The 14398-nt window shown below is 37.6% G+C and overlaps 2 protein-coding genes across 5 annotated transcripts in view; one reads left to right on the top strand and one right to left on the bottom strand.

The window, feature by feature from the left end:
• LOC310762549 (uncharacterized protein) overlaps window positions 1–14398 on the top strand; it is a 537990-nt gene that overhangs the window by 73478 nt on the left and 450114 nt on the right. The gene's annotated exons all lie outside the window — the stretch shown is intronic.
• Window positions 378–14398, bottom strand: part of CUL3 (cullin 3) — a 45737-nt gene continuing 31716 nt past the window's right edge. For 2 of the 4 annotated variants that reach the window (XM_083613751.1, XM_083613753.1), the window contains exons 8-17: window positions 13769–13945; window positions 12644–12814; window positions 11230–11337; window positions 5619–5743; window positions 5270–5366; window positions 4400–4534; window positions 3566–3634; window positions 2562–2748; window positions 1185–1330; window positions 378–857 (exon numbers count right to left, since the gene is read on the bottom strand). In XM_083613751.1, the coding sequence (XP_083469877.1) occupies window positions 726–857; window positions 1185–1330; window positions 2562–2748; window positions 3566–3634; window positions 4400–4534; window positions 5270–5366; window positions 5619–5743; window positions 11230–11337; window positions 12644–12814; window positions 13769–13945 (1347 nt within the window). In that variant the 3' untranslated portion in view covers window positions 378–725. The remainder of the gene's footprint in view (window positions 858–1184; window positions 1331–2561; window positions 2749–3565; window positions 3635–4399; window positions 4535–5269; window positions 5367–5618; window positions 5744–11229; window positions 11338–12643; window positions 12815–13768; window positions 13946–14398) is intronic. The other 2 variants (XM_083613752.1, XM_083613754.1) reach the window with 1 other exon arrangement.

The raw sequence follows: 14398 nt of genomic DNA, 5'->3' as shown, positions 1-14398 counted from the left end.
TCTCCTATAAAGGAACCAGATCAAACCTAATCAGTATGTAACTTAATTTGGAAGAACTCAAATTACAAAAGGGAAGGCCAAATATTACAGCCCATAACTGTGCCCAGAAAAAAGGTTCCTGATCATATTAGCTGGAACATGAATGAATGCAGGTGGAGAAGTAAAGCATGCCAAAACTGTGTTCTCAGGTCTTTATAAATTCACCAAATATTTAAATTAAACATGGCTCTTTAAAGAAATGTCCAAAGCAGAGCAGTATTTTTGGAAATTCAGTCTTACCAGCTGTGTTTTTCTTGTAACCCAACGTATACAATGCGCAAAGTGCTAAGCAACACTACAGAAAACACATTTACATCAACACTGAAGATCCGGGGAAATGAAATTCCAACAATTTTATTTTTTAATGAGCTGTATTTTCTAAATTTGTTTTTATTTTATTTTTTCCTGTTTTCATACAGTATTGAAAACAAAACGCGGCACATTCACATTTTCCCGAGGAACTGTAAGGATGATTTCTACTGGGATAAACGCTGAGAAGCTTGAAGCTCAATCATTTTGATGTTGAAAAACTCTCCGAAGGAGAAAAGGCTTGATCTGAATGATCTAGAACATGTATTGTAATTTAATAGAAGAGATGGTCGTCTTAATATTTAATGATTTAAAAGAACTTCCCAGTTCATGCGAAGAGTATAGTCCAAGAATAAATCATATTTGCGGAACACATTTTATGCTACGTAAGTGTATACTTTGCGGTCCTCAGGTGTTCGTGCCAAATATTCACGCTCAATAAGTCCTTCAATACGCTTTTTAATAACAACTGGACTTGGTAGGAATCGTGCCTTCAGTTGTTGGGTTACCTGGAATATAATAAAAAATATTTTAATATTGTTTATTATACTGGCACAGCAAGAATGCACACGCTAGACTTAACACTGACTTTAAAACAAGAGGAAACTTGTGCCACCTCAGTTAGCGGTGTTTCACAAAAGGCCACTGCATATTAATCAACATTCTATAAAGCAACAAATCATCTGTACCAAAAGATGTAGTTAGTAGCCTCAAGAGTTCAGCAGCAATTTATTTTTATTACACGGTTGACACTGCTCTAAAACAGAGGTGGCTAACCCTTTTGGTCTGCCGGCCACATCCACCCTTGACTAACCCCATTCAGTGAGTGAGATTACCTCTGCTACTAGAACATTATGCTGCATCTTCTTCCTAGATTTCATTATCCGGACTATAGCAGCCTCTATCTCATGTTTTCTGTCATCATCTACTTTCTGTCTTGTTTCTTTTCTTTCTGGGTCCGATTCTCCTTGTTTGGCAGCAACTGAAAGAATAGAAGAAATATCTCAATTTAGAAATACTGTAGCTATTTAATTCTAAAGATACTAAAGCCAAAATATTTTTCTTTAGCAGTGTCAATAAATACTTGAAACAGAGTATGATGCAAAAGGACAACCAACCGAAGTGCAAAATTGGAACATATTTAAGATTAATAAATGATTATCCGTTACAGCAACAAGTTTTAAAACAGGTCAAATGCTTCTTGAGGGATTTGATATTTTTAGACCACAACTGAATGCATTTAAAAGGTTCCTTCACATTTGTTAAATTGCAATTCTGGATAACACTGGGTTTCATATATTCAGTCACACATGGAAATAAGTTATATAATACAACCTTTGGGGCTAGTTTAGCTTGCTTCGTTGAAGTGCCAGTTTCTACTGAGATAGTAAGAGAACTGGGTCTTTGCATTTGCTATAATCATGAAGCTTTCCTAGCATAAGTAGTTCAGCATTGTCTGTCATAACATGCTTTTTCTATCTGCATATCCCTTACATCTGTAGCTGCTGTCAGTGGATCTTTAGCCTACTTCTTCATTTTAGGCTTCCATTTCCCTTCCAATTTGGATCCATCTCCATTTTCATTTTGTATGAGTATCCTGTGTATCACTGGTAATCAGTTTATATACTGGTCAAGAAGAAAGGATAAGGCTACCAAGGAGTATTAGCTATGATGGTTTATGTTCTCCCTCCACTGTCGGAGGCAGTATGCCTTGGAATACCAGTTGCTGGGAATTACAAGCGGAGAGAGTGCTGTTGCATTCAAGTCCTGCTTGAGGCCTTCCTACAGGCATCTGGTTGGCTATTGTAAAAACAGGATGCTGGACCAGATGGGTCTTCTGCCTGATACAGCAGGGCTCTCATGCCTGAAGTAAATTAAGGCTTTAAGGATGTGCAAGCATAAAGCTCACAAAATATATGCCCAGTTTATTAAGTTAAACACCCACCTGGAATTATAAGGCCATGGCTTTATGAATATTTATATTATCCACAGTACATGGCATGGAAAGCATCACAAATAGAAGATACATAACAAAATCCTATCCAGCTTGCACTGAGGCAAGCATTGGTTCAAGAATATATTAGTTCCTTGAAGGCAGCCCTAAGAATGGGTGACCAGTTTAGTTTCCATACTAGAATGTATGATTCCAATATTGTAAATTCAGGAGTTGGACAGATTCTAGACGTGGTAGCTGAAAATGAAAGTGAGCATACCTGTTTGAATCTTGACTCTGTGCAGTTTGGATGTGAACTGGTCATTCACTGTAAATATGTGTCCATTTTCTATTTCTTTTGATTTCGGCTCTTTTGTGAGAACCCGTTGTGTTGGCTTTCCACACGCAAGGGACTGTAGCGCTCGTACAAGCTCTCTTTCGGGGATATCAGTCTCTTGTTGTATTTCCTACATTAAATTTAACAGCCAGATGGGTGGGGTATAAATAATAAAGTTATTATTATTATTATTATGGCAAAAGGTAGTTATGAAGAAAACAAAATTCAGAACAGTTTTGAAGATGTCTTCCCCCTCTAATCAAACTAGTTCAAGACTATCAATGGTTATTTTGACAAATTCAGAAAACATCTGGCAGTAAATCTATAGATAATTCATAGCTGAAAAGGCTATTTACAGAAAAAAATGAAAGTTACTCTAAACTAAAAGTTGACAGCATTGTGTTTCAGCACTTAATTTTATCACTTAATACAGTAATCTATATAAACTTCAACTGTGCAAGTTACTGTAGCACAGGACACCTTGTTCACAAATCTGTAGAGGAGTAGGATGATCTATATGTTCAGCATATAGGAGTATAGGAAATTTTACATATACCAAGTGAAACTAGTGGTCCATCTAGCTTAGTACTGTCTCTTCTAACTGACAGTGGCTCTCTATGGTTCCGGACAAAGGTCACTCCCAGCCCTGCCTGGAGATACTGGGTACTGAACCTGGGACCTTTTGCATTAAAGGAATGTGTTCTACCACTGAGCCATGGCCCTTCCCTCTTGGCACAGGTGTGCTGAAGAGTCCCTCTGAACTATACCACTTCAGACTCCAGGTAGGAGATAGGAAGTAGTGAGAGTTCCTTGTAAAAGGCTTCCTTACTATAAAGAAGCACTGAAAGAAGGCTGCTAGAAACCCTTCCCAGATTCCCTCATTTTCTACATGTAAGGATTTTTCTTTTTAAATGTGGGGGGAGCATTCAAAAATGCAATTCCTGCACCTGCAGACTTAAGCGTTCCCGTCCAGGAAATACTCTTGTCACTTGAACATGGTGCTCAGCAATTAGTGTCTATATAAGAACAAGATTTTTTACAAAATATATTAAAACATCAAACTAGAAAAGAATGGTAATTGCTTGATTACAGGATTGCATTTCCTTTGATTTAAATATAGTTTTAAGGGGAAGTAGCAACTAGACTTCCTGTCTACAAACTGTTAACATTCAGGCTGCTTGATTTTGTTTAATTTCACAATGTATCAATTCACCTTGTGTGGTGACACTTAAAGAGTACTTTCACTTAAGTACTACTGTCACACACACATGGTGGCAAGATGGTAACTAAGGATTTGTTTTCCACATCATTACATGGCAAGTAAAAAACGAGTATCCATTAGGAAAAATACACACCATGAAAAAGATGTGATTACTATCAGTAAATACTGTAAATAAATATATTTGGGTTTCCAACACTTGAATTTCACCCAACACAATTCAAAGGAATTTTAAAATCTTCCTTGAATCACAGGGCTTTGAAAGATATAAATTATTTTTAGAGCTGAACCCAAGAAGTATTTAAGTATAGAAGTATATAATGAATGATACAATCTCAGACTTTCACTAACAAGTGAGGGTATTCCTGGATGAGGACCAATAAGATTCCAAAATACTCTAAAAGTGTTAGCAGCCTCATATACCAATAGTTCAAGAACTTCCTGTACAAATGGCTCAAAGGGATGAATAATCCCTCTTCTCCATACGGTAGAGGAAGATGAATGCATATTTGGGAGATAAGTTAAAATTTTTACAGCTAGCAGAGAAAGTCACAGCTCATACCTCAAAAGTGTATTTTTCTCTGTTGTTAAAGAGCATTAGTATCGTCATCTGGAAAGTGGAGACTTGCAATATGTGCTTCCGTGTGTTAGAGCCAGTTACTTGGGCGCCTCCTACACCAACCTCTGAGCCATCTTCCTGTTTTAATTTTCAAAAAAGTCAAAAATCATTCTCGGAACATTCTGTTATGCTCCTTCTTTCAGCTTTCTATGTACTTACTATAAGGTATAAGTCATGATCTGACTCATCTGCTTGTAAATATAAAACAAAGATTTTCATTTTGAGATACTCATTCCATTTTATTCCAGTTTATATAATTAGTTTTGCCATTAAAAAGCAAAACAGCTTATAGAGCTGTTTGCTTTGTAATAAGCCAGCTGAAGATCCAAGTCACCATAGCATCTGACAAATAGGCTTTCACAAAACTGAGTCAAGATTGTGCAGTTTCTCAGCATACGTAAATTGGATAAGTTTTTTAATGTCAAACTTTACACATTATGACAACCACAGCTTCTGATACCCCACAGCTTCTCAAAGTGAACTATAATTCCACTGAGAGCCAGAAGCAAAGGCAGCCTGCCAGAAAGATGAAAATATATATATTTTCAGAGAGGGCTATTCTGGGAAATTTGCAGTGCTAGACGGTGTGTGTGTGTGTGTGTGTGTGTGTGTGTGTATTATATATATATATATATATATACACACATATACACACACACACAGCTGACTACATATATTAAAAGTGGTAAGTATTGTTAACATGAGCTTCTATATGAAAGACTGAAATGTATGTGGAACTGAGTTTATTTCTAAGTTCACAATAGCTGAAGGCACAATTCAAAGCAATAATATGTTTACAGACACAGCGCTTACCTTTTTAACAGGACCATAGAAGGTGGCATTGAGATCTGCAGAGCCCATGTGATGCTGGAGTGTCAGCTGCCTTCCACTATGTTTGGCTAAATAAAATCTACAAAATTCAAGAAGTTGAATGGCCATTTGATCATCTATACTTTTAACTATGGAAGCAAGAGCTTCTTCTATATCAATATAGAAGATTACTATTTTGTGACTGATAACATGGCAAGCAAGCTTCAACTGCATGCATATAAAGAAGCATTTAATGCATGCAGATTATCTGGCCATTAGCTGTATCTTTTTTTCTTTTTACAAAAACACATTCCACTAACCATTCACACAAATAATCTTAACCATTCCTTACCTCCTAAATATTTCAAAAGCATGTCTGGGGGCTGGGGGAATGTTGCACTTTGGTGTGGCCGACTGAGTAGGCCAGTAGCCTGTTGTGAGAACCCGCACTGTCAGATCAACACCACCTAATGAGACCTGCATGAATACAAATACAAACATTTGTTTATTTTTTTTGTCTTCCACATGGCAGGAAAGAACATAGCTTGCTATTGAAGACAGACTTGGCTGCCTTAATTTCATTAAGCAAAATCATTAGAAGCTGGTATTCAAGCGTGTGGGCTACAGCAGAAAAACTTGTATGTGCAAAGTGAGCCTTAGGTGGAAGCAGGAGACTTTTACACTTTCTATGAAATGCAGAAGGGCATAAGCGGGCAACCTAGACACATGGAGGTAACAGAGAGATTTTCTGGTGGGAGGAGAGTGTCAGTGAAAGATGTATAATGTGTAGTGAAATGTTAAGAGATGGACCAACAAAAAACAAAACACAGCACAGGAATTATGCAAGTACTGTGTCCTGCAAGGGAGAGCAGTGATAGGAATCGCAGAGGCTACTGAGTTTTCTTCTCCCACATTGTATAGGTACTTAACCAGATGGGGTTCAAGACAGGCGTGAACTGAAAGATTGACCCAAGGCCAAAACAGAGAGAAAGTGTTTATCTGATCATAAAAAGTTGCTATTCTGAACTGCTGCAAAGGCTAACTGAGGAAATCATAGAACTAATGTGAGGAACCCTTGGCCCTCTGAACCACAATTCCCATCAGTTCAACACACACACACACACACACACACACACACACACACACACGCACACACACAAGTGTGTGTGTATAGTGCAGAGAGAGAGAGAGTGTGTGTGTGCATATGGAAACCCTTGGCATGGATTATTTGGGGGATGGAGGGGGAGATGATCTGAGGATCACTTACGCTGTCCCCATGTTGGCTGAGGTTAACAGAACTACATTTATGCATATCAGCACTTTCTCTGTTTCATATTACTGCTGCCACTTTTGAAGACTGCTAAGTCTTTTATTTACTGTTTACATCTATCTGTGCACTCATTCTGCAGGTGCTTTGATCTTCTGACAACTGCTTAATATTTGGCAGGTTACTGAAATTAAATATTCTTTAAATAGTTATTGAAATTGTTAATTGTTTCATATGCCAGGATAGTTAAACATAGTCAGAGGCCTCGATTTTGAGGCAGCATAGCTTTGAGTTCAAGAAGCTGAGGACTAAGAATAGAGGAAGCCTAATACCTTCATACTTGAGGGCCCCTTTGGGAGCATTGGGGGGGGGAGGGGGGCACTATTGGAAGCAGTTGCGTCCTTGGTTTGATCCAGCAGGGCTCTTTATATTCTTAATACTTTTTTAAATATAAACAAGCTCAGGTTTTACAGTCAATATTCTGATGTAATTATAATTCTAGTACAGTATTTGTTTTGACATGCTACAAAATTATAATTTGAGAGCCTATGTAGATGAGACATTGAAAGAGGGAGATGTAAGCAATCTCTAATTTATTTAGAAATGATATGGGGGTGGAGGTGGGAGGACAACTGCAATATGATCCTGAGGTTGGAGGGAGGGGGAGCTTCAACCCTTTTCTTGCACCGTTTCCCCAATTTAAATATGCCCTCTCAGCTATTAGCCCGATTTTACAGGTCATTTATTTTGGCCTTTAACCAAACAGTCTTTAAAATGATGTTATCAATAGGTCCTAATATCAGGTAACAAAAGTCAGTTTGATCCCATGAGCTAAGCTGTTACAGAGTTCTGAAAATTAAAACTCTGATGACACAGATGCTTTTATTTTTGTAATGCACGAACTACAAAAGGTTACAGTGCTCACAAAAATACTGCCAGAAGTTTAATTATATTTCATTATTTTAATAACAAAAAGCAGGTGTGTGCCACCTGCTGGTGAAGCAGTTCAGTTAACAGATTTTGTTTTTAAGATTCAAAATGTTTCTTCAATCAAAAAGTAGCACATACAGTGGTACCTCAGGTTAAGTACTTAATTCGTTCCGGAGGTTCGTTCTTAACCTGAAACTGTTCTTAACCTGAGGTACCACTTTAGCTAATGGCACCTCTTGCTGCCGCCGCGCCACCGGAGCCTGATTTCTGTTCTTATCCTGAAGCAAAGTTCTTAACCTGAAGTACTATTACTGGGTTAGCGGAGTCTGTAACCTGAAGCGTACGTAACCTGAAGCGTATGTAACCCGAGGTACCACTGTATTCTAGAAAAGGCTCTAACTGGCCATCAATTTACTGCCTCACAAATGTTACAATTTCCACAGTGCAATGCTACAAATATTGACCTCTTGTGGAACTCAGAAGGCAGAATTGCCATTAGTACTATGCAATGAAAACATGGCTGTCCTGAAGGTGGCTTCTCTTGTTGGGATCACACCATCTCCCTTTTAGTGTTAGAGCTACAAGATCCCAAAGCTAGCAGGTGCTGTTGGGGATGGGTATTGAAGGAAATCCCTGTGTACTGCGTGCCTCTGTTTTCCTTTGTCCTTAAAAAGCAAGGAAGCCCCATGATTCTGTGGGAACCAGAATAAAGCACTGGCCTCATAATTCATCCTCCAAAGAGTCTCACATCCAGTTTATCCAGTTGTATACAATCCTCAGTTTTTTTGGTGGTCACTCCTAGGATTATCCCATGCACTATTCTCTCTCATCTTAGCCCAATTTGTTCTCTCCCCTTTTCTTGCTCCAGCACCCAGAAAGCAATCACCCTCGACAATCTTTTCCTCCTTCAAACCCTTCACCTAGTCACCACCACAGAAATCTTGCTTCCTAGGGCTGCCATTGCCAGTTTTGCAGCTCCCACCTTCTGCCACACTTTGCTTTGCAAGCTGCAGTAGTGATGTTGGTCCTTCCCTTTTCCAATACTTCATCCCTTACTGAAACCCAGCCTAAGTCCCTGTAACTGAACTTAACTCATATTCTTCTGTTAATTCTCAGCTTCCTCTTCTCTGTTGCCTTCCTGCACAGAACTCTCACACCCCCCCTTTACCGATGTACAACGGTAAAAATTGCAAAATAAATTACATAAAGGAAAATTTCAATTTTCCTCCTCAATATGCACAATGCATACAAAGCTGCTGAATTTATAGCAAATGGACAAATAACTTTTTAGACCCGAGTACAGGTCTCTGTCCTTAATATAAAAGAGAACGAAAGAGTTATATATGAGGCTTGTCGTAATAATGCCCAGCATAGCTCTCTCTCTGCTGCTGCTTCCCTTGGGGAGCAAGTGGCAGGAGGGAAATCAGTCGTGTCTAATTACTAGAGAACAAATGGGAAAGAAGAAAAAACAATGATCCAAAACTATAAACAGAGCAGGGCGGAAGAGGAATAGCTGAAATTGCATACACAAAGCAAAGAACCAACACAAAATCAATTCTATTCACATATGTATTTAAAGTCAGTAAACTGAACACAAAATGAAATGCTGATAAAATGAAAAATCAAGGTAAAACCAGTTCATATGTTTTCATAACTCTGTCTACACTGAAATCTGAATCAATGTCAGTTTATAAATGCAAAAGTATTCAATGATTTTAACAAATGCTGGGTAATTACCCAGAAACAATATAAAATTTGTTGAACTGTTGTTCTATCTGATTTATTAAAGAATTTAAGTTGTGTTCCAATTGCAGGCCCGCAAAAGAATGATGAAATTATTTAAATTATTTAAATTTTTGATGGTACTTTCTGTGCTTGTTGAAAGAGGCCAAAGAGATCTACAATTCCCCAGAGGAAACCTGAGAAATGGCTACTACATCCAAGAAAAACAGCAGGGACACAAAATGACTCACTCCCAAACTGGGGAGGTAATGATGAATATATTATTATTCTAAATGCCTGTAATTGGGATAAAGAGGATTTAGACAGAGTAAGGATTTATTTACAGAATGTACCCATTTCCCAAGGAGACTTTATTGCAGGCAGAACAAGGTGCAAAGACACCAAGGATTAATTCCTTGCCTCAGGAAGTGGTAGTCGAGTCCTGACTGGAAGTTTGGACATATTTTTTCCTACAGAAGTGTGTGACTTTTGAATCAAGTACTGTGTTATATTTGGGGTTGCCTTTGAAAAGTGATTAGAAACTTCAGCTGGTTTGGAAGACAGCAGTAAAGCTGCTGACAGGAGCTTGGCACTGTGAGAATATTGCATTACTTCTTAACTCCAGCAATTCCTAGTTTGTTTCTAGATGCAGCTCAATGTGTTGGTTTTAACCTTCAAAGCCCCAAACTAAAAGCAGGGAACCTACAGCCCCCTACTTAATTTCATCAGCCTCCCAACTTTTCTAAGGACTCTTTACCACCGAGGTAATGGGTAGCACAGTTGCTCTGTGCTGAGAATAGCATAAAAGATAAGATACTCCCACCCGCTAGCAATATTTGGGAGGAGTTACTTCAGAGTAAACATGCTAACCCAGTTTTTACCTGGAACAAGTTGCTGACAGAGCCCACTGACTGGTGTCACCTACTTTATGAAATGTTGGAAATATCTATTTCCATTCATCCATTCCTTGAAAGGAGCAGGTGTCCTCATAGAATTGTAGAGTTGTAAGGGACCCCGAGTTATCTAGTTTAACCCCTTGTAATGCAGGGAATCTCAATTAAAGCATCCAGGACATATGGCCATCCAACCTCTGCTGAAAAACCTCCAAGGAAGGAGAGTCCACAACCTCCCGAAGGAGTTTGTTCCAGTGTCAAATAGCTTTTACCTGCTTCTCTCTGCAGGGATGGTTATATGGCTCCTGTTAAGCAATGGATCCCAACCTGAGTAGCCAGAGCTTCTCAAGCGGGTAATATCCCAGAACCATCTACCTAGGCAGTTCTATCTATCTATCTATCTATCTATCTATCTATCTATCTATCTATCTATCGTTTAGAATATAATTAAGAACCTGTAAAACAACACACTTAGCAATACAAGAATTCACTCTGGTATGTGCTCCATCATAGACTTTTTTCTGTAGGTCAACAGCCCTTAATAGAAAAATAGTTCCCCATACTCTGTCCTATACTCTGGTTATCAGAAAGACTGCTTGCTGCCCTCTGAATATAGCCAACAACTATAACCTTAACTGGAAGCCATTCTCTTGGCACCTCTGCCTGCACAAGGTGATCCAAGGAAGATGATATTTTCTCTGGTTGTGCTCCAATTTTGGAACACATTTCCCAAGAAGATCCACCTGCAACCTTTATTGCATATTTCGGGAACCCAACAAAGACTGTACTATTTTTCTGGGCATTCAGTAGTTGACCTATTTAAGATTCAGCGTTTTTTTGGGTAGCAGCGTTAGTTTTCTGGTGGAAAAAATACTAATTTATTTACTGGCTGCTCTCTTTATTTGAGTTCACATGTTGCTGTTTTATCTTGCTGCTGCTTTGTATTTTACAGTGCTGAATACTTTACTGGTTTTCTTTAATTGTTAAACTGCTTTGGCTGCTAGCTTGCAAAAAGATAACCCATTATTCTAAAATAATTTAAAAATAATTAAATAAAAAGCAGTATTTTATTCAGAAGGGCGTTTCACTCAAAAACTTTGTTAGAATAACTGAAATTAGTGTTCAGATCAAGTCAGCAGTTAGCTTCTTACCCCTGTTGCCTGTAGATGTTGCCTAAATTCATCCATTGTTGTGTTTGAGATGCTCATATCCCTGAACATTCCTTCCAGTTTTGACGTGAATTGACATCCACATTCAGTCTATAAAAAAGAAGAGAACAATTCTTTTAAAATTATATATGCCATTATATATATATATTTTAGGCCACATACTTGGAACCAGAACACTACAAAATATAGAGAATGTTTGAACTTGTTAAAGATATGAAAAAGCGAAACACATTCTGCTTGATTCCAAACATCAGTTCCAACAGTAGAAAACATCCCAAAACGTTTACCACAAAATGTTGTGCTATTAATGCAAAAGTATGCCATGATTTTAATGGTTGATGGGCAGGGTATAGATATATTATTACTACTACTACTACTACTACTACTACTACTACTACTACTACTACTACAAAACCAGGTTTTTTTGGGGGGGGGAACAAAAGTTGTTCTGTAAATGAACAGAAGAACCTGCTGTCTTTTAAAAAATATAACAAAATATGTCTTCCTTATTCTTAATGTTTAGGAGGAAAGTTACAACTTTTGAATCAGGCTTTAAAGCCTTCTAAAGTATTCTGTATGACGTGCTATCTCCTATTGTTTTATATTGTTGGGTTTATGTTTTTATTAAATACAACTCTGTCTTAAGAGAAAACACAAAAATAAAGAACCCACAGTATAGGAACATACACAAATAGAAAAAACAGGGGTTCTGGTCAGCATACAAAGTCACATGTCTTTGTATATTGGCTTAAACCCCTGTTTTTTCTATTTGTGTATGTCTTAAGAGGAAATGCAGGATATAAATGATTTCAAATTTAAAAATTAGAAATGTCTTCCCAGGTGCATTCTTAAAATCCCAGTTTAGTTCCAGCTGTACTATCCAAAGAAGCACATTATATGAAGTGCTTTTTTTAGCAGGGTAAAGAGGAGGAAAAGATGGATTGGAAGGTTAGGGTGGGGTGTTTTTCAATCCTTCTCCAAGAAGGAATAGCAGGTAAGTATTCACTTTGTTGTGAAAATAAGGAAGAGGACTATAGCTTAGATGGAGAAAGGGGAGGAACCTTTTGCCATGCATCAGGGGTTCCAGAAAATCTGTGAACAGGGAAAATTGACATTACCTGCTTTATTCTATCCTCTTCAACTCCTCCCTGCTTTTCAAGCTTTCTGGCAGGAAATCGACTGCAGTTCCAAATACTGCAGTTTTAAGTTTTAAAAACAGTATGAATAGACTTTCGCTGGCAATGAAATTTTTTTATTGCCCTACCTTTAGTATTTAGAAATATAGCATACTGCAATGATCCCACATTAGCTAACATTATGACAACTGAATGTTGGAGTGAAACTAGAAACAAAGGGAAACAGTCACTAAGTAAAAGATTGCAGGGACTAACTTTACCTTTAGCTTAGATATCATGTTTTTCTCAGAGTCATCTGAAACACTTTTGTTTGTTAGAAGCCTCCTTGCCAAGTGCTGTTTATAGTATCGTTCAAAAACATCCTTCTCTTGCATAAACCTAAACAAAACCATTGCCTTGTCCAATATAGTCTCTACTTCTTGCTCAGTTAGCTGTAAAGACAAAAACATTATTTTTCAACCAAATGCTACCAATCTCCATCGCTAGAGATTGTGCCCACAAAATCCTATTAATTAAGAAACACTGATAGCACAATCAATGCATTTTTACTCAGAAATAAATCCTGCTCTGCTCAGGTAGCGTGTAGCATGGCAGCCACAGCTTCTCAGGGCAGCTTCACACTTCACAGAATAACACTGTCTGTGATAAAACACTAAATGGGAATGGGAGACATATCTTCAAACATACGAATGCATGGACTGCAAGTTTTTGGTGCAACAGTAACTTGTTAGGGGACAAAAGTTCAAGTACTAAATGAAACATATTTTGCTGGGGTAGGGGGGCAGCAATCTGATTACATGGTGAGCATGCTAAACTACAAAGAACTTGAAGGCATCATACTGTAAGCTAAAGATGTATTGCTGTGCAAGACTCACCAGAACACATACATTAGTACTTCTGACACTGCCACCAGTAACACTTTCCTTTTAACATAGGTCATTTTTAAATGTCATTAATTATCAGCATTATCATTCTAAAAACAACTACGACTAACAGTGGTTAAGTCAATCAAAAATTATTCAGTTACAGATAGGTAGCCGTGTTGGTCTGCCATAGTCAAAACAAAACAAAAAAAAATTTTTTTCCTTCCAGTAGCACCTTAAAGACCAACTAAGTTAGTTCTTGGTATGAGCTTTCGTGTGCATGCACACTTCTTCAGATACCTAAAAATTATTCAGTTCTCTATTTACACACACATATATAGTTTGTGCAGTTGCAAAAGATTCTGACAAGCACATATAATTTGTTCACTCAACTGCACTGCTTATTGCATTTTGAAAGTTAATACAGTATACTTTCAGGACCGTAAGAGAACAGAAGTTTGCATAAATATATGTTGCTGTTTTGTCACAAATTTGGATAGTTGTAACTGAAAATATACTTACTCCCTTGACTCCTTTTTTTAACTTGTCATCAATAAATAATGAGAGGTACTCTGGAGACCTAGAGTTAAGGTTGAGGAAATACTCAAAGTCACCCGCAATGGTTTGTTTGAAGAGCCTGTCGTTATTGAAAGATTCTTGAAGGAAGCGATCAAACCTACTCTTCAAATCCAGTAAACCCTTAGAAAAATAAAGAATATTTTTATTTTCAGGTAGGTAACTGTGTTGGTCTGACACAGTCAAAATGAATTAAAAAATTGTCCAGTTGTACCTTAGAGACCAACTAAGTTTGTTTCTGAAAAAGTGTTTCTGAAAAAGTGTGCATGCACATGAAAGCTTATACCCAGAACAAACTTAGTTGGTCTCTAAGGTACAACTGGACAATTTTTTATTTTTTAAACTTATTTCGAATAACGTTCAAATATGTTACAGTTTTCTACTATATGTTGTATGGAAATCACATCCATTGTGAGGTTATAGGACTGAAAACTATTTACTCATTGCTTCAAAGTGTCTAGAACACTTTACTTGACATTAGGTTAAGCTTCGAAAAACCTGGTATTTCAAATGGGAAAGAAAATCCATTGTTAAGTATAGATTTCTTTCTCAAGTGCAGAGGACAGCTAGCAAGAG

Source organism: Podarcis filfolensis (genome assembly GCF_964270895.1).
Source record: "Podarcis filfolensis genome assembly, chromosome: 5".
NCBI lineage: Eukaryota > Metazoa > Chordata > Lepidosauria > Squamata > Lacertidae > Podarcis > Podarcis filfolensis.
This window is presented reverse-complemented; position numbering and strand designations above follow the sequence as displayed.